The sequence below is a fragment of the Odontomachus brunneus genome, unplaced genomic scaffold (assembly GCF_010583005.1).
Source record: "Odontomachus brunneus isolate Ranch 3 - 2012 unplaced genomic scaffold, Obru_v1 Obru_scaffold_075, whole genome shotgun sequence".
In the NCBI taxonomy this organism is placed as follows: Eukaryota; Metazoa; Arthropoda; class Insecta; order Hymenoptera; family Formicidae; genus Odontomachus; species Odontomachus brunneus.
The window spans coordinates 1,292,468-1,317,084 of NW_022639525.1; the positions used below are offsets into that span (position 1 = coordinate 1,292,468).

The 24,617-nt window shown below is 38.3% G+C and overlaps 1 protein-coding gene across 22 annotated transcripts in view; it reads right to left on the reverse strand.

Annotated features, from left to right (window-relative positions):
* Window positions 1–1,628: 1,628 nt before the first annotated feature.
* Window positions 1,629–24,617, reverse strand: part of LOC116847231 (homeodomain-interacting protein kinase 2) — a 41,231-nt gene continuing 18,242 nt past the window's right edge. For 2 of the 22 annotated variants that reach the window (XM_032821995.1, XM_032822014.1), the window contains 16 exons: window positions 15,473–15,799; window positions 15,211–15,303; window positions 14,904–15,122; window positions 14,172–14,544; window positions 13,847–14,064; window positions 13,386–13,709; window positions 12,574–12,753; window positions 12,013–12,174; window positions 11,760–11,924; window positions 11,107–11,540; window positions 9,536–9,625; window positions 8,597–8,875; window positions 6,337–6,505; window positions 5,870–6,093; window positions 5,042–5,362; window positions 1,629–2,645 (listed from right to left, as the gene is read on the reverse strand). In XM_032821995.1, the coding sequence (XP_032677886.1) occupies window positions 2,447–2,645; window positions 5,042–5,362; window positions 5,870–6,093; window positions 6,337–6,505; window positions 8,597–8,875; window positions 9,536–9,625; window positions 11,107–11,540; window positions 11,760–11,924; window positions 12,013–12,174; window positions 12,574–12,753; window positions 13,386–13,709; window positions 13,847–14,064; window positions 14,172–14,544; window positions 14,904–15,122; window positions 15,211–15,303; window positions 15,473–15,799 (3,777 nt within the window). In that variant the 3' untranslated portion in view covers window positions 1,629–2,446. The other 20 variants (XM_032822013.1, XM_032821998.1, XM_032822002.1 and 17 more) reach the window with 20 other exon arrangements.

Sequence of the window (24,617 nt, forward strand, 5' to 3'; positions counted from 1 at the left end):
TCTCTCTCTCTCTCTCTCTCTCTCTCTCTCTCTCTCTCTCTCTCTCTCTCTCTCTCTCTCTCTCTCTCTCTCTAAGACGTTCTTATCGTATATATGTAAGAAAGAAGTCTGCATCTAGCACGCGGAAAGAAATATGCGCAATATATGACTCTGTGACATGAGAAATTCTTTAGAGTAAGATCCATTACGATATTTTATTGCTGTTTGGCATATACTTCTCCCACAACTTCTGTCATTCGAAAAAGATCTCTCGACTCTACTCCGCCATACCCCCGTAGAAAGACTTCCCTAAACGCGTTACTTCGTCTTTCCTACCCGTCTCACTGATTTGTGCAATGTACCCGACGCGTACATTCTTCTCTCTCATTTCCCTTTCTCTTTTAATATCACTTCCGCCGTGAAATGCGAAATATTAGTGCATGAGAAAATAATATTAATGAAAGGCCGTTAAATTTATGTACAATTCACGAATCCTTCGGGATTGTTGTCACAACTTCGTGCTCCGGAACAACAAACTTAAGGCAGGTTGCCCGTAACACGATGGTATCTGTACAATTCAGAACGGAATCAAGGATGAATGCAAATGATCATTAGTAGCAACGATAATGACGATGGAGACAGTAATGAATACAACGATGACGATGATGAAAATGACGATCACGTGATCAGATGAGGACGAATCGAAACAATAATTACTTAATAATGTAAAGATAATAAATAGTGTGACTGTTCCAAAAAAGGCACATCAAAGCTTTCGTCAATTCGGATGTCGTGTGATTATCTTAAGATGCTCGTAGCTCGATTATAAATCCCTCATGTATTATTTTCCGGCACAAGTGCTCCTCACATGACTATGTTTACGACACTTGAATAATTCTACTCGAAGAACTTGCCCAAGTTCCAAATACGTGGTACAGTTAAGTGTATGTCAAAAATGTGTGTGTGTGTGTGTGTGTGTGTGTTTGTTTGTTATATGTGTGAGTATGTGTGTGTGTATGGTATTTGGCCGTGTTAAAATATACACTCGAGTAACTCTCAGCAAACTATTTAGAACAACGTGGCTACCTCTTGTAGTTAGTCTTGCGAGTGCCCGTTATAAATAAAATATCGTAAGACTAAAGCGTTATAACTGGTAGCAAAACCCTTAATACAATCGAAAAATCCCACCGGCACAGAACGAATCGCCTAGCTATATAATGACCCAAGAAACCTAATACGCTAAAATGATTTTGTTAAGGAGCATTAAAAACAAGATACACAGATACGTCCGCGATATGTCCCGCGACATACCATGAAGAAATGCAAAGCTCATTCGCGCAGAAACGAAATTAGTGTTCGTTAACGGTTTTCACACACACGCGAATCGGCAATACCGTTATGTGCACAACATCTCTATCGTTCTACGTCAATGCGCCCGATCTATTCAAGCCGCCCGCTTTTAGCCCCGTATATATGTACAATAGAGAGGAACCGTGCAGGTGTAGGCGCAATTCAACGGATCGGGCAGCTTTAGATAGAAAATTTTGGTCTGTACACGTCCTTACAAACTCCCTCTCGTTTCGTAATAAAACGTTGGAAACTTGCGTCTCTCCGTCTCTTATTATCTCTGGAAACTTACGACTGGAAATGTACAACTTGCCGCACACGCCGAGATTACGTCCCTTTCGATTGAAATGAAAGAAAGGAGAGTCAAAGAAAACGCGAGTCGAAAGGGACGAGAGACTTCTTCACGAGTAATTGGTATCGGGTTTTCGTTTTTTTCTTTTTTTTTCGTACAATCGCGCGCGCGTCAGGGTGGGAATTTTACGGGGTGTTCTCTTTCTCTTTCTCTCCCTCTGTATCTTTCGTTTGATTTCCTCGTGAGACTGTCGCGATGAGACGATGGGATCATGTCGGACATGTAAGAAGCGTAACAAACATATACAAAGAGACTTTTAGTTACAACACCGACTGTGGTCTCGTCGCGCTTTGCTCTTCGCGAGGGCGATCGGAAGGGAATGCTTAGGACGGATTGTCAAAGTGTTTTTTTTTTCTTTTTTATCTTTAAACGCGCCCTTGCTCTCGCGATTTGATTTGGCAAACTCGCTCTCGTAATTCCGCTCAGTCGTAAGTTCTCGTAAGTATACGCAGTGTCGTGGTACCAGTCCGCGATTGGTACCCGTGATCGCAGCGGCTCGAACACCTCCTAGCCGCTACGTTCTCTCGCTTACTGATCGAGTGACAGTAAAACGGAAAAATGTGCACGACAGAACGTGATCTTTCGTCCCCTCTCTCCCTCCCTCCCTCCCTCCTTCTCTATCTACTTATCTTTTTGCGTTCTCCGTTAAATCGGATCGTTTATGCGACCGGCACAGGCGGCTCGTAAGTTCCCAGAAAAATCGTGTGGTTATTCGTTATGTTTTGCTCGCTCGTACGATTCATATATCCACGGCTCGACGGAAATAATTTACTCGGTGAACCACAAACTGGGAGGTTGGTATTGGTGCTTGGCTGGCGAAAGCGGGGTCAATCCGTAAACGGCTGTAGGCTGCATATGCGCAGGCAACGGATGTGCTGGGTGACTCGCCAGTAACGGTCTGGCCGAGCTGTGATGAGCTGGTGGTGGCAACGCTCGACTAGAATCATACAACGTTAATGGAGACGAGCTGTAAAAAACGGGATAACGCACGTTAGAAAGTCTCCATAAAGCTCTAAAAAAAAGGAAATCATACATTTTGTTTATAATATAGATCGTTTTCGAACGGTGCATACTCTCGAGGATAAACTCAGGAGTACAATCGACACAACTTGGACGTTTCACAAGATCCCGCGCTCAAAACTGCTCGCTAACAGGAAGTCGGTGTGCTTGGCCTCTCCTACTTTCGAAACCATATATAACGTATTCCACATGATAAAAAAATTACGCTACGCTCTGTACGTATGCGAGGGTCTACATATCGATATAAAATTTTCCACTCCCTACTCTTAACCCTTTGAATACTGTGGACGCATATATGTTACATAACTGTCGATTATCAACGTCAATGATGTTTTTTAAGTACTGTCCAATATCTTAGAAGTTGATTCTTTATATAATTTTATGCAGAAAAGTTCATACGAACATATAGTCTCAAGAGCTTCAAAGAGATATAGAGTGTTAAAGATATTTTTAATGACTTTATCAAGATCTATCAAGAATAGTTTTTATCCCAGTTTAAAAAAGAAAATCTCTTTTTGCTTAGAAATTATTAAAAAAAAAGATAATTTTACAAAAGTTTTAACATCCTTTATCTCTCTCTGAAATAAGGCTTTTGAAACCATATGTTCATATAAACTTTTTTTCATAAAATGATCTCAAAAATCAACTCTTAAAATATTAGACAATTTATTTTTTTTTTAAGAAACATCATGTATGTTTCGCGAATTTCTCCGATTTAGGACTGTCTCACAGAAAAACATAAACAACACGACTTAGTAAGACTGGAAGCGAATTGATCAATTATAGTCGAAAATTTCAATATAATTGTCTCTCATAAATCTCAGATATAATTATTGAATTCGCTTACTGCTTAAGGTCTGTATTAATAATCATTACTTGAAACTTATCTTATGTGAGATACTAGTCTAGAATTTTCAGATTTTTTCAATTGAATTACATGATGTACGCGGCATTTGCAATCATGATTTGCGATCATGATACAGAGCGTAGAAAAGCAGGCATTTTTTCATATGTGGCAAAATTAATAAGAATTGGTCGGATTTCAATGTTATAAGTTTTATTCGCTGCCTATTTTCCTACGGGTTTAAATTTTCAAATCTGAATAATCTCTCTTGAGAAAAGTTTCAAGTAACAACTATTAATACGGGGCTGTGTTACTGCTTATATTCTTCTGTGCGTCATCCGTTTCATACTTTGGATATAAACAATAATAATTATCAACGTTCGCGAAGAGCACACACGCTCATATTGCTTTAAGTATTTTAGCAACGATAATAAATAAAATTTCATTTGTGTCGACTCATTATTCCCAATTTCTCAAGTAGTTATTTCTTTCATCGACTTACGACAATCTCAAGTATTTTGTCCTCAGCAATTGTCATCACGAGCCGTGTGTCGTCCATAAGCTGCGTTCCAAAATGTGCTGACAATAATGGAAACATATAGTTTATGTCACATGTATTATGAATTTTCAGCATCGTCAGCATATTTCGGGACAAGCACAGTAAGCGTTTAAATTTGAAGTAATGTTTCGCAATCAAAGGGTTAAACATTGGAAGCAGAGGAAGGATACACGTACTTTTCAATAATAATTCAACATTAGTGACTATGTTTACACAGTAGCCTAAAAATCCGATTTCATAATATCCGTAGAAGTACCACAACTTACATGACCAGCACAATACAAATTTGATAATTTTTTATGTAACTTCTTTATGTTACATGTCGCATAATATAATTAAAAAAATATAACACCAATAGCTAAAACATAGGGAATTACTCGATCAGTTTTATGCTATTCATGTAAATATAAATTACGGATATTACTAAGTTGGTTTTAAAAGTTGTCGTGTAAAGGTAGTCAGTGTAAACGTGGAATGCGCCAAACACCTTCGATTATAACGCAATAATTTATAAGCATTGCATCAGAAAATTGCTTTACGAGGACGAAAAACAAATTTGGTCTTAGCTGAATAAAATAATTTCTTATAAATCTTCTTATAGATTTATCTTATAGATTTATCTGAAAGAGGGCCAAGAGAGTGACTTCTGTGACGCGAGAGTCCGTGCAATTATCAATCTCCACTCTCGAATGCTTAGGAGCTATGACGCTCTCTTGATATCAAAAAATTTGCGCGTTTAATAACGTATATCGAAAAGTGTGCGTAAGCATCGATCTCCTGTGAATACCCTCGTCCGACTTAAACGTTACATGCTGCGATGCGCAATGTCCACAAGGGAGAAGCTCGCTATCGCAACTCTACTTCGGAAAGATTGCACACAGACGACATATACAATGATAGTTAACGCTAGAAGAACGTAGATATAATAAATGGTACACACATGCATGTGTCATTTAGATGTCTAGGTACCCACCCGGGTGTAAATCCCTGATAGGTGGGCACTTGTTGTTGCTGGATAGCAGTGGCAGCCTGCGAGGGTGCAGCGGTAACGTACACAGGCGGTGGTACTGCGTGAGCCCTCGAGCGTACATGAGCGTATTCCTGGTAAAGGGGTTGTCCCAGATGCTGGGCACTCCCTATCACGGCACCGCTGGCAGGACTTCTACCGCCGCCACCGCCACCAGGACTCAGGTGAGCCGGATGTCCGTGATGGCTGTGGGTGTGGCTCGGATGAGCTGCCGAACCCACTACCTGGCTCTGCCTACAAAAGGCAAAACAAATTCCACCCCGTCGTTATGTAATTCACATGTCTCATTTACTTACTGCAATACGACTCTTTAAGGGATAACAGAAGAGGTCGTACGGATGCGCTTTCGAAGGATTCGCAAGTTCCTCTTCCGCATCTCTTCCCCGAATTTCGGGAACAAGGGGGAAGGGAGAGTGAACTAATTTAATTAGGTAAGATTCTCATTCTCATAGAATCGTGTAGAGATTCTTGCATGCCGTTTACTTGCCCAGAGTGCCTGAGTCAAGCTACCCGCCGTATTGTCTCAGCTCGATCGTTTTTCTCTCGGGGAAGGGGAAGAGAGTTCGCATGCGTGTATGCACGTCAATTATTCGACGAGAGGGCATGCATCGTCGTCTATGTGCCATGTCGCATAAAATCGTTCCAGAGACACGAGACTTTGTCTCGTGTCTTGTGCTACATGCTTCGATAAAAAGACGCACGGACGAAATAGGTAGTCATGCCGTGGTAGCGGACACTCACCTGTATTGATGCACCGGATTAGCCACGACCCACTTTTGATGGTCTCTCGAGTGAGCGGCCGGTGGTTGAACGTACTCGTGCTTGTACTCCGCCCGCTTGCCGGGCCAAGACACTCGCTTGTCCGTGCCAGTCGTGTACACGATATGCTGTTCTTGAAGGTGAGGATGCGCACTACTCGTGGTCACATACTGCAAGAAGTAGTCATGCAAGTCATAGGCGTCACCCTAGAAAAACATTATCTAAAGATTAATCAAGGAGAAAGTGGGGGCAAAATTGAGGAAGGAACCGTCATGTGAGATCGCGGCTGGCGTGTGGCCTTCGAGCATTCTGCAAGATGCCAAGTGAACACACAAAGAAAAGAAAAACGAACCCGCGATTCCCGGAGAATCGCGAATAAATTCGGAATATGGCGGAAAATAACCAACTAGGGACTGATAGATGTGATTAATAGATGCGCTATGATTTACCTGATAGGTCGGTGGCTCTTTGCAGGCTGGCGCGTGACACGGATGCGGAGCAAGATACTCGACACCGGGCTCCGGTTTCGTCGCGACGTTCACCATATTGCACTCAGACTGTACTTTCGCTAGCAATCGCTTCTTTTGTGATTGTGAAGAGTATCCTGAACTGCTGCTACTGTTACGGATAAAAACAATACGGAGAAATCAATCGAAATGTGCATTTTATGAAGCACGCTATTGTAAATTAACATATTTGTTACATACGTATTATCGAAGATTAAATACTCTCATATTGAATAATCATAATCTAATTATAATTCTGATAATTATATCTAAATATTATAAATACACAGAGAGTGACTGATTACGTTTATTTAACTATTTGAGAGTACAGAGCAACGAGAATACGTTCTGTGTGGTCAAAATTGTGGGCATGATTGTAGGATATTTCATAGATAACTACATTATTTCATAAATAACGATATTAGGTATAATATAAATGAGTTAAAATAATAATTACTTGAAATAATAAAAGCCATTGAAAAAAAGAAATCAGTAAGAAGAACAAAATCTCAAGATTATGCAAATTTCATTATACAAGCTGTATGAAGATCGAATCAAATCAATTAATAACCTGGTAAGAATTCGAACTGTAAAATTTAGTCGGTAGTAAAGAATTAACTGAAAGTTTCGTCAACTATAGTTATATATGTGTTTATAAAGAACTAGTAGTTGTGTATATATGTTTATAAATGTCTTTTCGACATCAACCTACTAAAAGACTGATTTAACTGTATGGATAATTATAGTGCTCGTTAAAAAAGATTAAGTTACTAAATCGCATAATAAATATGACTAGTAATGTGTTGGGTCAACTTTATAATAACCTCGTTTTAAACATTCAACTTATTTTATGTAAACAAAAGATTTAAGAAGTCAAAATTTTACTGACAGAATCGGAGTAGCTAGTTTGTCATATATAATCTTGAAATTGAGTTAATTTGAATTTAATTCAATTTTTCCCGTTAACTTGTTTCTATTGCATCAGGTTGAAACTGTTGCTATTAACTGAGATACAAATGAGAATTCTTGAAAACATCGTTAATTTATAGCAGAATAGGTTCAGTGACGCACAAAACAATTGGACTCAATAACTTTTGGTCATAGTACAAGTGGATGTTTCAATTGAACACAACATTTAGATAGTTATTATTGATCACAGTACAGTTACGTAGGTGCACCTTTCTTTGACACCCGTGTACAACTGGACGCTGTTCTTTTGCACACATGTGCAACTGGACATTGTGCTGGAGACACAAGTGTTGTATTTCAGCTATATATACGCGCCAAAGAATGATACACTATTGTAACGTGGCCAAAAGATAATGTATTTAATTAAAAACGACATTTCATAGCGAATCTTTCACTCCGAGCACATCCATCTCTCAAGTTAGCTACGTTTAGTTAACTATCACTATATTATATGGTATCACTATATTATATGATACATTTGGCATAAATAAATCAGAGATATAACTAATAACTCAGTATCACCGTTGATATTCAACATAAAGTAATTACAATAATCTACTGAAATGAAAAAAATTATCATAGATAAAAAATCAGTAAGAGACGTCGACGTCGCACGCAAGATGTCAACTACAAAACACATTATATTTATAAATGAATTAAGAAATGAAGCATTAAACGTCAATCTCTGCCACTTCCACACTTGTGGTAAGTGTTCGTAGCCGTATAATATTTGTGCATTATTTCTTCTATCCATTTTCACTGAATGACGGTCAGAATGATAATCGAAACGTTTAGTTGACTTTTCAAGACATTCAATGCTCTCTTTCTTAGTTCACTTGAAAATGCAGTGTGTTTCGTAGTTGATACCTTACGTAGACTCTTATTGATTCTTTTTATCTGTTTGTTGTTTATGTATCCAAAAGCCTGATAATTTATTCAATAAAAAAATTATCATTTAAATAAACTAAACAAAAAATACTTCTGGCTTATTGTAAATTAAATAAAAAATTTAATGAATATTCTTTCTATTATTGCGTTGCTTGAATATTCTTTGGTGATTTCTCAAGAAAGATAAAAATTGCCTATTTTCATACAACTTTGACTAAACAACCTTGACTTCGAGATTTGAGTTGAGGATTCAAAAGAATTAAATTTAAAAATGAAAAATTCTCCGTTACGAGCGTTTCGATCGATCAACATCGTTATCGCAGTTCAACATTTGCAAAATATCCACCTGCTAACGTGATGTTGCTGCTGTGGCTCGTGCTTAATTAAATGTGTGGGCTGCTGATTCTGCGGAGGTTGCGGTAGATGTTGATACAGATGGGCGTGCGTACGGCTGGGGCTAGCCTCGCCGTCGCTGTCGCCGACGGTCACGCAACTGATGACGTTCTTGCGCTGCGCCCGGTGCGACGAGCTATTATGCGTCGCGACGTGTCCGTTCGTATGTTGCTGATTGCTCGCGTGTGTCTGCTGCATTGTCGTCTGCACGACGCGCGGCGTTGATTGTGTGCTGTAATTCAAAGAAAGGAGACCTCTTTATTTTTCGTCTTCTCGTATTTTGAAACATTCGCATCGAGACATCGTCGCCGCGTGTTTCAATCGTGACGAGTTAGCGCCGCAACCGCATCAAATATATCACATGCTGAAGATGTGTTTGTACATAAATGTATGTGTGTGCGTGTGTGTATACACATTACAACGATGTTATTGATTAAAAAAGATGTAATTTTATGTTAGTCGATAGCCGCTTCATGCCAAGCTTCGTAACCAGATCCCCAAGTTGCTCTTGTGTCCATCCCGTAGTATAACAAAATAAATTATTGTAAAAGATGAGACAAAGATCTTGTAGAATTGATCACACATATTCTCGAGAGAAATGTTTAATAATAAATATACGAATGTGTGTGTGATTCTCGCTTTTATGAACATTTCTAAAATCCGTAAAGAAGACCGAATTAGTCTTTTGGGCAAAGCATACGCCATGGAGGAGAACTGATTTCGAACAACTTTACAATAGAAGTAAATTTCGAAATCAATCCTCTTCCCCGATCCTCGTGACGTCCAACTGGTTAATTGATATCCCATATAACTGCGTGTACTTTCCGCAAAGCTCGTTTAATCATCGTTAATCACGTAACACCGCCCTTTGAGGCATATTACATTAATGTACCTTCGTATGACTTCTTCACGGACAGGACGTCCGTCGCCCGATAAGCGAGTCGCCAAACTTTGACAGGCGCTGCACTGACGGTCTCCGCAGCTGTTAACGACATTCACGCATGATTCTACTACCAACTGATAATACGTTTAGAAATACGTGTGCTTAACCGGATACTTCCAAGAGAAGAAATCCCTCTTTGTAACAATAATTTAGACAAAATTGTTCGTAAGATAAATTTGACAGATTTGTAATTGATATAAAATATATATGTCTCTGTCCTTCTCTCTCTAAAATACATATCTTTTCTGTCATCAGGTGCTTCAAAATATTCCAGCTATATAATGACATATATTATTAACGTAATGTGTATAAAATAACATTTCAAAAGTCTATAAAGCATCTAACAGATCGCATTCTGTCTCTCTTACTCGAGAGAGTATAAATTTCTCAAAGCATCAAAATCAATATAATTTTACTAAAGTCTATGTGTGACGCTACTGATAAGTGCAAAAGAACTTTGCGCCAATTGTCGCATTTTACTCTCGAATAACTATCATTAAAGTAAAAATATCAATGCCCAGACACTTATCCTGGTCATTCCTGTTGTTTTGATCTTTAAATATAAATATTTGAACTTTCAACATAAAATATATATACAACTATTGAGTATATACATACATCTCATGTTAAAAATTTAAATATTCGTATCTAAAACAATAAAAAATATCTAGGATTAAATACGTGTCCGAGAATTGATATCTTATGGACGATAGATTCGATAATATCCTAACTACATCAAATATATGACTACATTTACAAGCCATCCTAAATCGATTTAATAACACCTCTATATAATATACATTTACATAAACTATATACATAAAACAATTTAAGGAATTCCGTTGCAGTAACTTTTGATGTGTGTACATGTTTTAGAAATATTAACGTTATAACTGTATTATATACGTGTCGTATCTGTATTAGATTAATGCAAAAGATTTGTCATTTTTCTATTGAACTGTCGTAAAAAATTTGGATATTAAAAGGAAAATAGGAAATCTCGTTAGATGTCTAAAATTATATCAAGTCGATGTTGTTTATTTTTTATTCGTGAAAATGATTAATCCTTCGAAATTGAATAACTCGAACTTCCATTTTATTTGACAAATACGACAAACCTTTGGCACCAACTCAATGATACTAACAGTTGCAGTATAGAAAATAATCAAATCAATTTTATAGTCATGTAAACTATAATTATTTCCTAAGTAATCCGGATAATTGAATTTTTTGTTGCAGTTGAGATAGCCTCATGTACAGTATCTTGTCCTATAAAATCTATCGAATTATCTATCTTAACTGTTAAATTTCTAACTAAAGATTCTGTCAAAATTATGTATTTTTTTAAATTATTTTTTTATTAGATATCAACAAAACTTTATTACTTGTTTGGAAGAACAGTACTTGTATAGGTGTTTTTAAATCGGTTTTAGGCTGCCATATAAATACAGTTCATGCTGCATCTCGTGTTGTCTTCATGCGTAAAACATTTAAATAGTAATGTCAATGTGTGTACTCACCATTTTCCTGGAGTCTCATCCTCACTGTCACTAATCGTGATGACAGAAACGGCCGGCGAAGGTGTATCGTGGATCGTGATGGTTTGCTGTCGAACGGTGGTGACCTGTTGATGTTCCACATTATGACTGCTGCTGTGTTTGCTACTGTGATGATGCGATTGCACCGGCTGCTCCTGCCAATGACTGCTCGACGTCGGCGAGTGCCTTCTCATACTACTCGGCGGTGTGCTCTCTTTGACCCGTTTCTTTACAGGACTTAATTGTTGTGTGTCCTTCTTATGTTCATGCCTATGTTGTGGTTGTTGTACAGATGGTACTGTAACATGATGCTGATGATGTTTCGTGACAGTACGCTTGCCCCAGCTTTGCGAAGGATGCTCGACGAGCGCACTAGCATTGTACACTTCTGTGACGGGAAACACTGGCCGCTGATCCTTCCCCAAAACAAGGGAGATTAGTTACAAACTGGGCATTAAGAGGTCGACTTACAGATTTTATTTAGACGAAAAATGTGTTGATATAATATAAAACATGAGGAAAGAGAGAGACAAAGAAAAAGAAATAACACATGTATGTAAATTAATAACACATATAAATAACATAATGATAATACAGGAATATTATACGGATTATTCAACAACAATTTATCTTACCTGTAATATGGCAGAACTATCAACGATAAGTGGCCTCCCCCAGTCTCCAGCGTCGCTAAGCAGCGGTTGTTGAATGGCTGCGTGTTGCGGCGGTAATTGCTGCCACGACGGTACGATCGCAGCCATCTGACGACTTCCACCGGGCCAAGATGTCTGCACGGCATTCTATTAGTCACCGTAAACAAATGATGTACATTAGATTATTACTCGTCGTTAGTTCGAGAGCTGAGCGGAATATTAGCTTTCAACTTACGGTGAGCAACATTTGCCGACCAGTTTCAACCATAGACACAGGAACCGCAGCATATTGTTGCTGAGCAGCCGCGGCCGCTGCAGCTACGGCTTGCTGCGATATAATCGACGGTTGAATCTGTAGAGGAGCCTGTTGCGCTTGTGGTGGCTGCAAAGCAAAGTCCTTAGTAAAAAATAAATGAATGATTAAAACTTTCAGATGTACAATCTGGAGATAAAAAGATTAATAAGAGTCGACGTAAGATATACATTGCGAGCCTCGCCCAATCTATTTGGAATCTAAATGAAATAAAAGGAATTTTAAACAGTCTCGTACTAATCTTGAGATTCGGAATGTTTTCTCAGGTCATAATATTCCATATAGGTGGTAAAAGTCTACAGTTTGTTTGAAACTCCATTTCTTATTTCACTTATAAATTGAGTGAGTTTTGCAATCTATGTTACGTCGACTCTTATTCGCGGTTTCTTTTTGTATCCAGTTGATCGTTATCAGTGATCGACGATGTTCAAATAATAAACGTCAAGTATTCGTGTACAACTATAGTAACAATATTATTCTTACTTGAGCGACAACTACGTGTTTAGCAGGACTCGGCATCGTTTGGTAGCCAGGTGGCGGACACAATATACCAGGTACCAGTTGATGCGGAAAGTCATGCACGCCACTTCGTCCACTATTAGATCCACTGGATGAACCGCTATATTGTGTCGCCCGTCGACTGCTGTTGCTATATATTTGGTACTAGAAACGGAAACCGCACAGACGTCATGTTTCTTTTTCATACATTTTAATTTTGATAAAATAGTATACAGGATGACCTAAAATTATCATATAACACTTTTTAATAACATATCTTCTGGAACATAATTAGAGTAGCAAATTCTAAAGCGTCATTGTTTATCGTAATTTTCCAATTTCTAATATTGTATATATCTTTGTAACTAAACTTCTGATTAAAATTCACATATAGAAATTAGTTAAAAAGATTAAAATGCATTTTTTACAAATTTCCTGCAAATGCGGTAAATTACAATAGATGCAACTTTGTTATTCATTTGTTTTTCTAAAGTTTAATTCGAGAAAGTCAACTCCTTCATTGGTTTAGAACTCGAAAAGTATTAATATGCCACAATATATCTGTGCATTAGGATTTTTTACTACAATTAAGGTTCAATATATTGTTAAAGTATTGCATGGTAGTTTTGGAAGAAATCCTGAATAAAAACTAATTATTAAAAAAAGAAAAAACTTCTTTCTGTGCAAAAGATACATGTTGCAGTGAGAATCTACTGCTTAAAGATACACTTCACGCGAAATAATGCAGCGTCTTGCGATTAACAACAAAGCATTGTAAGAGATCCTAATCGACATACCAGATTGTCGTAGCCTGTTTGCGCAGTGCGATGCTCTCTAACTAATCGCTGCACCTGATTGGTCAATTGATTGTTAAAGGTGAGAGTCACCGCGCTGCCGTTCGTGGTTGGTACAAAATTGGCTACCAAAGACGTTGGTGGTGGTGGCTGCGGCGCTGGCGGGGCCTGATGATGCGCTGGACTCGCGGTGAAGTCTCCCGCGCGCCTGCAAACCTCCATCATCTGGACGGAAGCTTTGACGTTGTTACAGTGCGCGTAATCGACTAGGTGTGCCAAAGTAACAAACGCATGGTTCAGAGCCTCGCCGGGTGTTATACGGCGCTCCTATGTATTATGCAAACATAACAAATGTGTGTGATAAAACATTTCTTTTGATCAATATATTTACACGTTCAAAATACAATACAAATATACACATATTTGCATGCTATCGTACACGAAAAGCATCAATTAGATATTACTACCTGGTCCATTGTGAGCATCCTCTTCAAGAGGTCAATAAATTCTCTCCTATCCGCCTTTTCCGGTAAAAGCTGACCACCATCTAAATCAGTCGGTACGTTAACTTGGCCGATATCGTCAAGGCAATTAAAAATATATTTCCTCGCTTCCTTAGATTTGATACCAGTCTCCGCCTCGTGCTCTTCCGGTGTCTTTAATCGCCAAAATGGATATGTACCTAAAAGAAAAAGACGGAGTCGTAGTTCAAAAGAGTGACTGCGCACGCAATCGCAAATGCTATAAAATTCTCTGCATGCACGCTGTACAGGTCGAGTGTATACGTACTGTCCATGTCTCGGTAAAAGAATTTGGTTGTTTTGCTGGCGTTGTTCAGCATGTGCTCTGTCGGTAGGCCCTGCGTCTGACTTATATACCGAATCTGATCATATTCAGAACTGCCCGGGTACAGAGGCCAACCAAGAAACAATTCTGCGACCACACATCCTAGTGACCACATATCTATCGCTTCGCAATATGGGAGTCCGAGTATGATCTCAGGTGCACGGTAATATCGTGATTGCAGGTAAGTGTTGCAGACGGCTTTTGATACATGTGAAGCTGATCCGAAATCGATGACTTTCACACGATACGGCTGGCGTATTGGGTCTACTAGCATGATGTTCTCCGGTTTCAAGTCAGCATGTATCAATCCTAATTGCTGTGGAGTAAAATCAATTAAAAATAATTTCATAATCTCGTATTTAACTTGCTGAATGCCGCGGTGGTCTTTAGTGATCGATAATACGGTAAAATATCTTCGCGTTAAGTTCTCTTTAACACAATCGTTGTTAACGTCACACATGTGTCACAACGTTACATATGTGTGACAGCGATAATTTCTCTTTCTACGTCCACATAAGCAAACCCTAAGTCTGTTTTACACAGTTGCATTAAAAAAAAAGTACAGGATAGTGGGCAAACAGTCAGTGGAAATCAATCCGGCAGTCAATGTGCTCGATCCATCATCGATCGGACCCATCATCGATTGAAGGTGCAACGAAGATACGTAATACGCACCTTCAATTTTAATAACGCGGTGAGTACTTGCTGAAGTATCGGCCTGATGTATTTGAGAGGTAGGGGCGAAAATTTGTTCTGCTTTAGAAAATCGTAGAGATTTTGCTCCAACATTTCGAATACCAAGCAGGTGTGAGACTTGTGCTGGAAGCACTCGAAAGCGCGCACAAAATTGAACTCGTCCGCATTTTCCTGACTAAGTCGAGACAGGATGGAGACCTGCAAGCAAGTAGGAACGGTGTAGAAATTCGTCGTGTGTGGTAGAAAGACTGTACATTACACTATTTCAGTATCTCACGAAACTTACCTCAATCTGACCTTGGCGCGCATACGACGGATGGTTCTTTAGAATTTTGATGGCCACTATCTCGTTCGTACCCTTTTTCCAACATTTTACGACCTGCGACAAATCAACATTCATCAGACGCTTTATCGGATCGTTATCGCCCAGCGTCATAAAGACGTATCATTTACGAGAGAGTGAGTGAGTGAGTAAAAGAGAGAGAGAGAGAGAGAGAGAGAGAGAGAGAGAGAGAGAAAGAAAGAGAGAGAAAGAAAGAGGTTCTCACCTGTCCGAAAGTACCTCTGCCGAGAAACTCGAGGACCTCGTATTGATTAGTCATAGAGTAGAGGACTTCGTGCTGTACTAAATGATAATCCCCATCGCCCTGGGGATTGCTGCCACCGCCTGCATTGGCCGCGTTGGCCACTTGCTTGCTGTGCGTCGTCATGCCCGCCTGCTTGTGCTGTTGCTGTTGCTGCTGCTGTTGTTGTTGCAGCTGCTGTTGCTGTTGGGTATGGTGCTGCGACACTACAGTACTACCCACCGCATTCGTCGCGTTGGCCGAGTGGACTGCCAGACCGTCACCATTACCCTCCCTCGACCAAGTTTTTCTCTGTAGGAGGAATATACCTTATACAAAAATTTTTTGACGTTAAGAGATCATCGTCGGTGTAGAGTACGAGAGAACTTTAGTTTGGGCAGTTTTTGGGCAGCTTTCTTTATTCACTTTTTTTCGATTTTCATTCGGGAGGGTACAGAAAACGGCCAGCGTTAGCGTCGACGTAGGTGAGTGGTGGTGTTTGGAGATGGAGCCTGATATAGTCGGCACAACAAAGCAAATCCCGGAGCATAGCGTGCGCCGCCCATGTGTGTATGTGTGTGTGTGTGTGTGTGTACAAGCGTGCGTGTGTGTATGTGTGTGCATACACGATATCCTAGGAGGCAGGAATTTTCCGTGCAGACATCGGCGCAAAAGAGCGCCTCAGTCTCGCATTCACATGCGCCTTCGTGATTCGCATTTGTCCGTCGTTGAAGAAGATTAATTAATGGGTGCGTACTCCATTATACTCCATTATATATAGCGAACATTATACCGGGTGTTCCTTAAGTATTATCCAATCTTTTACGAGCTGATTTTTTAAATCATCTCGTGAAGGAAAGATCATATGAATATATAATCTTCAAGATTTCGTTTCAAAGTGTTAAAATTTCTATAAAATTATTAATTTTTCTTAATAGCTCCTAAACGAAAAGAGATTTCTTTTTCAAATTCTCAGATTCTATCAGATTCTAATCTCAGATTACAGGCAGAATATTATCTTTATTTCTAATCTATAGACGCAATTTTGTAAGAAGTCAATAGCGTAGGAACTTGGATTGGATAATTTGGAGTATTTATGGAGCTTACTATCTTACCAATTATTTACAAAAAGTACTACTGTTGGTAGATTTCGATAAAGTTCTTCGTTTAGGAGAGATATTTGTGTTTTAATATAGAATTTATAAAGCTTCTTCGAAAAACGAGATCTTTGAGACTGTATGTTCACATGAACATTTCTTCATGAAATAATCTCAAGAATCAGCTCCTATATTAGGTATTACTTAAGAAACACCCTGTATACCACGCACAATCGCTATACAGGGCATCTGACGATTATTGACACATCTATTGTGTGCAGGTAAAATTCATCAAACTGAACAGAAAATTCCTCTATCATTTCGAAAACAATCACGTAAAATTTTGAATTATTAATTAAAAACGATTGGTGAATGATTATGCGCGATCACGTGGCACATGATGAGCTGTGATGGCGACGTCGCGCACAATCATGCACCAATTTTCTTTAATTAACAACTAGAAATCTACGTTGTCATTTGCAAAGTAGTAGAGGATGTCACTTTTTTGCTCAATTTGCATTTTGCACCTAATGTGCAAGCATACGATGAAAGACCTCGCCATCACGGCTCATCTATCATATCGCGCATAAAAATTTTATATGATTCTTTACGAAATGGTAGAGGAATTTTGTGTCTTTGTGTAGAGGAAGTTTGATGAGTTCTATTCAGAGATGTTATAATACTAGTATAATATATAACTGATATAATACTGATATAATACTGAATATAACTGATATAATACTAGTATCGATATTTTTCTTTCAAAATACTGAATATTTTTGTATCAATATTTTTTTTCGTTATTCATACCTATATCACTAGTATTTCGTTTCAATATCTTTTCGATCTTTTTTTTTCAAGAAATCACATGTCAAAAATTATTGCAATAAGAGAGATTGAAACTAGTTGGCTGCTGGGATAAATTAGCAAAATCGATTATTTCTACTGTTCTTTAACAGATTTCAGAATCAAGCAAGCAAGAATTTCAAAACCATCTTTGACATGTTTAAAATCTTGCTTGTTGAATTTAGTAACTTATTAGAAAATAACAGAAATAATCGGTTTTGCCAATTTACTCCGGCCTCAATATATGCATAAAACAACATTCCTAATAGATTCAGCACACTTGTAAAAATGTACAGACGCTTTCTTTTTACTTCAACGCTCAATAAATAGCCGAAAATTAATGTAACACACATACAACTTACGTTTTAAATCTACCTTATAATTTCTATTACATTAATGTTTTCACGGTTATTTATTGATTGTTGAAGTAAAAAGAAAGAGACATTTTTAAAAGCGTGCAGAGTCAATTAAGAGTGTCATTTTGAGCGTATATTGTTTTATTTCGATGTATACCGCAATTATTTTTAGCGTACGATTACTCACTTTGGACGTCATCAAACAAGAGCAGTCATAGCAAGGACACAGGAACCAGAACACATCCTTTTTAAGGTTTTTAGATCACAAACCGTAGAAAGTCTAGTGCAAAAGGTAGAAGCATCTTTATAAGGTACGATGACTAAATTCGGATAAAAAATTTGACAAGTCGCTAATGAGTGATATTTTAAAATTATTCGTTTAAATTTTGCTCTCTCATATGTTAATAACTTTATTCTATACTGTTGCTGTTATCAAAATGTCTTTTTTTCTATTCAGTTAAGAAAGAAAAAGTACATAAATGACAATAAATGACTGGCGACTCAGTCAAAATGTCTTTCGAAGGTACACTTTTAACCATGTATCGCATACAAAATATTTTCAAATTCGAGGTACTAATTTCTAAATGGAAATGACATTTCGTTTCTAGATACTAATTTCTAAGTGGAAACGATATTTATTCGTTGACAGAAAATACTTTTTCGGATATATTAGCGCGAAATACAGGATGCACGAGATAATAATAAATATAGTGATTCGATTTGAAATACCGTACTTATATACTCATGTTTCTACTTTTGTTTGGGAGGTATAAAGCTTCCCGTATATATCTCTGATGTATATAGATGCAAGATTGTTGGCATTACAAATGTATCGTCGACACGGAAAAATCGACACTTGTTTTATCAGTCCTTGAACAGATCATAGTCGACAGCAACAATTACCTGGTCCACATTGGTTAGAATCAACGTTGGTCTTATTCACGTTTAATATGAATTTAACAAATATTGATATTCAAGATGATATAAAGCGCTAGAAATCACAGTGCGGATGTACAAAAAAAGTACATATATTCGCAAATTACTGCTGCCGCAAAATCGTTCATTTTATATTTATTTTGTGCTCATCTCTCTTTCCATCAACAAAACATACCTCTCTGAGCGAAATAAAGGAAATAAATGATGCAGACATGTATATTTATATATTCTTTTTCCTTCAATAAAGACGTTAAAAATCATGTTACTTTCCAATATTTTCAATTAGATAGGTATTGTTAATTTCGTATTAACACAGTCATATATATAAGTATATCTCCAATTATCTAGTACATTTGTATCGCATAAGTTCTCCTGACAAAATGAAGACCTCCTAATAACTATTTTCTCTTCTACCTTTGATAGTACTTATGCCCTTTGTAATTGCGTAAAATTTTTATTTCAACATGTACTGTCTATTTTTGGCGATACATGCTTAAGAATGTACGTAAACAATTTCATTCTTTGCTTTCACTGCAAATATTTTGACGAAATTTTACAAAAAGTTGCAAGAATATATAAACTTTTGAATTTTCAAATCTTCTTATTCTATTTAATGCGAAGAAAGAAACGCGGGTAGTGCTAAAACGCACATTTGCAACCGCTATAAATTTCCTGCAATTTACTGAAAATAGGTAAAAATCGACATTTTATCTACAGTAAATATTATTTTTCTGTAAATTTTTTAATGATAAATCCAATAAAAATTTTATTTATAATTAAATTATTATAATAAAAAAATTATATTTAAAGTTATATTTAATTATCTTATTTAATGTTGTAACGAACTTGTTGAAAACAATAAAAATTATTTATATTTCGAATTAAACAATGTTGCATTCTACTTTTATAGAAACTTAACTAGAATTTATATTTCAACATCTTACGTTTCGATTTTGGACATCGTGTTGTCTGGGATGCCAATAATTTCAGCGTCTCACTTTGTGTTGTCAATTAGTGTCCTATTTTAAGTTTCAAATAAAATGTCATTAACTTAAAAAGATTTGAAATTTTAATCCGCATTTGGATCCGTGCCCAACTGTGAGTTATCTGATATATTATAAGCAACGAAGAGAAGAGTTTTTCAAATCTGATCCGAATTTGATCATCTTATCCTACCATAGTAAGATTATTATTCGTAGACGTATGAAATCCTTAAAAGAAACTTACAGAATCAACACTTCTCTGACTTTTATATTTCCTCTAATTTTAAGTTTTTCAAAGTTTCGATATTTTCAATATCGACGTCGATACTTTTATTCTAATATTGGCATCTCACTAATGATATCGATACTCTTAATCAGATACTCGTTTCAATATGAGTATCGATACTTTCATGGTATTACATCTCTAACAATCTTCTACCTGCGCATAATGGGTCCATAATTGCCAGACACTCTGTATAACATCGCTGTATGAACCAAGCTCGCATGCTCGCTCGTTCGCTCGCTCGTCAATTATGAGAGATCGAGGAAAACGTACTTTCTCGTTCGCGCCATGTCGACAACCGTCTTGTCATCGCACGATTTTGCAGCTCTCGCGAATAAGAAAAATTCCTCATGGATATCGCGCGATAATACGCGCGCAACGCGTCCGCACATCCGCAGGATGGCCAGCATGAAATATGTAATCTCAGCCTTGAAGGCAATCGATAGTAAACTACGCCACACGGAAACGTTATCTACGTCGCCTGGACTCGGCGCCTCGCCGGCGTGATACTCCGGTGCACGACGAGGACAACCGAAACACGATCGTCACCGCGCTCTCTGTAATTACACTCGCCGGTGCCGATGCACATGCAGTCGATGTGTCGTTCATGAACCAGCTGGATCTCTCAGGAGAGAAGGAGAGGAAGAGTCAGTGAATGCGAGCGAGTGAATGAGTAGGCAAACGAGCGAATGGGCGGGATGAAGGAGGGTCTTTACGACTTCGAGGAATCGGGTTATCCGCGCGGAGGCTCCTTGGCCCACCAACGATACCGATATACCCGCTTCCGGATGGTAACAGACAAGTTGTGTGCGCGACAGATTGACGCATAAATAAATACACACATGTTGGACTCGTAAGCTAACGACAACGTACGCTCTTTCCCACGATATGGGTCTGTCGTATGCGCGCCGTTGATGATGTCGGATCTGAGAATTAACGAGCGTCGATGCAACGCAACGTATCATCTTCTCGTTAATTTCTAGATACACGTGTGCGACGTTCTGTCGCGATCTTAAATCGAACGGATGGAAGCGCTGAATGGAGAGCCCCGAAGATCTAAACGACGAGCGTGGCAAGACAGACGACTTTTTGTCGCCGTGTGGAGACATCGATATGCATTCGATCTCGCGTTGTACCGTTGGCTGCGTTGGCGAGAGTGTGAACGCCGGCTTGGTCGAATGCGGATCGATATGGTCGGAGAGCACGGGGAAGCGTGTGTTAGCACGATGAAACGGATCGCGCAGCTGCTTCGATCGCTGCAAGGAACAGCGACACTACGACGGAAAGAATGTCATAGCTTCTCCTCATATCAGTTCTTTTCAGTTCCACCAGGTTTTCTAGTAGTGCACTGATACACTATCAGTAGAGTTCATCTTGCTGGAAAACATGGCGAACTTTTCAATAGTAAAATTCAATTCCCAAAAAGAGCAACGTCCAGCATTAGTATGTAAAAGACGCAGAGCATCGGACTACATGTTTGTAGAATCCAGAGATCTTGTAAGAATGAAGCTATGTAATCTACTCCGCCCGCCAATCTGGGGCTGGCACTATCCGAGGATAGTCTCAAGTGACTAGTGAGAAAATATAATGCAGCAAACGTCTTTAGAGGCTGTTTTTAGACCTACTCGTCCTCTTAACTTCTTCAAGGATAAATTTATTAAAATTAGAAGAAAATGATATTTAATATTAAAGGGACATAAATATGACATCTGTCAATTATGTAATAAGATATTTCTTTTGTCGAATGTCGAATTAAGAAATGCAGATTTTTTTAATTCCCGAATTTTGCAATAATGTGATTTCTAAATATCAAAAGAATTTGTTATCTTTATACTTTATATAGATTTAATTTACATCTCATTTAAAAGCTAATAATTTCTTGCTATATTTGACTTTTAAAATGTCTTTTTTTAATAAAAAAATATCAGTTCTGGTCATACATCGATATCGTATCTCATTAAAAAAATATTAATATAAAACGAAAAAAATCGTTAATCGTAGCGAATTTTTATAAATGAATATATTGCTTAAATGAAGGAATTTTTTCTGGAAAATAATATTGATAGTATAGACAATTTAGAATAAAAATAAATTGCAAATTGCGTGGAATGTTTCATACGATATATTAAATCTCATTAAATGACTGTCATGAAGAAACTATAAATGATGGTGAAATTCTGAATTCATTTTCGGGTTCCACGTATAAAAATGCATTAGAGACACATTAGATAAATATGACAAATTACCCGGTGACTAGTGTAATTAATAAATCCCCACACACCTCAATATTCAGTAAAATCCAGTCTGACAGTGTCGACTACTGGATATTTTAGACCATCTAAACGTACACATATATATGTTAATATATCCCTGAACAGGTTAAACTATTTTAGTTTTTGAAATATAGATAGCATATGACACACACGAGAGGATAATAAATTAAGGCAGAATGTCGACATGTTCCTCGGTCATCAAGTAGCACAATAATTTTTACTGAAAAATTATCTCTTCGTATAACGAAACCATGCGACGCGAACGACGAGCAGCGACATCACGAGGCACGTTTGCACACGCAGCTTCATTAATGCTCAAATATTTACTAGATCTAGAATTACTAGATATTTTTAATCAGCCATATAATGTACATACATCGTGACTGTAGAGTATCCGAAGAATCAGGAAAGATATTTCTGATAAAGCAGTCGTGGTAGTTTGACAATTTGAAGTTTAGTTCGCGTAAGTTAATGTTACGCGTAATCACGCATAAAGAGTGTAAAGAGTGATATATTTGCTTATTCTTCGAATTCCCTTATTCTTCTTTTTATAATAGTTCTTGGAAGATTTACCTGCTATTCATATGCCAACGTCGAGGTTTTCTAAATATACTTTCACTGTATTGTGTCGCTTTCCTGTTGACTGTTCGTAATGCACGAGCGGACAAAACGTTCTCTTACGCGAAATAAACCTCAAACTGTCAAACTATCACGACTACTTTCGAATGTCTTTCCTGATTCTTCGGATATTCGACAGTTATGAGAAAAGTATATGTCGAAAGGCACACGGCTAGTCCAAAATGTCCAATATCTACACAAAGAGAACGATTTGGTTGAATCAAATAAATATTTCTTTGAAATAGTCCAAACGAATTTTTTGATTAATCGAATAAAATTTTGTTTGACGCAACAAAAATATTTATTTGCGACTTAGTTCCAAAGAAATATTTTTGTTGTGTCAATCAAATAATTTGTTTGGACTATTCCAAAGAAACATTTATTTGACTCAATAAATCGTTTTCTAAATCGTGTAGATTCAATAAATGTTCGGGCATTCATGAAGTCATGTGTACATCACATTGGCGGAGCGAGGATGGAGAAAATTCAGAGGGACAATCGGTATCGCGAGCGCTGTGAATCAGCCGAGAACGCTTGTACAACGTGCAACTGCGAGCCGACGTATCAACAAATCGTCGAGTTACCGACACAAGAAGCCGCGGAGTTTGGAAACTTCGAAGGCGAACAAGCACGCCGTGCGCGAACATAGCTAGGTCGATTGCTGTTGGCGACGGTGTCGATGACGGGATCGCGTCTTAAGCGCAGTTAAACACGAGAGCTCATGCCACGCATACCAGAAACGAGTCTACAAGTGAGAAGCCGCGAAGTAACAGCATTGGAATCGGTCTCGTTTTCGATGAACTTCGTAATCAGCAAGTCACCTCGCTTTCACATACCAAGCGCGACGAGAAAGAAGCCGAAAACACGACATTCTGAGGAGGATTGTTGCAGATCGAACATCTCATAACAGCAACTCATAACAGCGAACGTCGTTTCTCAGTCTTGCACAAGAGTCCAGAGTACGTCGAGACTTCTCTGAACACATGTCCGACGATAAAAGCAGCAGTCGTTTCGATAATTACACGTGAAATTGGGCACACTGGCGGCTCAAAGAGTCAATCGAACGGCGATCTCGCGGTGTATGTAGTACAGTCGTGGCGCGATGTAGTCGTCGAGGTCCGAGTGGTCCGAGTACAAGTAATCGCTTAATAAATACACTCGTAAGCGATCGCAAGATGTAAACGGGAGAAGCGCGGAACACAGGCAGACAGACACGTAATACATACACACAGGCGAATAAACAGCGGCGTATCGTCTCACTACAATCCGCGGATCAGCCTTTCCCTTTCGACTGGCTTGCAGCAAGAGGCGTCATTAGTTGCGAAGTGAGATGCATCACGACTCGTTGCCAAACGTGATCTCGATCTCGAGTGACCCAACTCCGAGCTCATGCCGAACAAGCGGGTTAGTCTTTCGCTCGCTCACGAGTTTTATTCGTCCGAAACTAACGATGACGACTCGTGCAAGACCGCGAAAAGAAAGTTCTTCCTGCTTACTTTGACATTAAGCTAAGGAGAGTGTTGAAAAGTGTAACTATCGGACGTACAGTCATAAATTCTTGCACGTGTATGCATTTCTACACGTGTATACAAGTATGGTCCAAGCGTAGCAAAGAAACGAGCGATAGCGAAACAACTACGAGCTATCGCATATATGAGTGTATGTATGTATATATGTGTGTGTGTGTGTGTGTGTGTGTGTGTGTGTGTGTGTGTGTGTGTGTGTGTGTGTGTGTGTG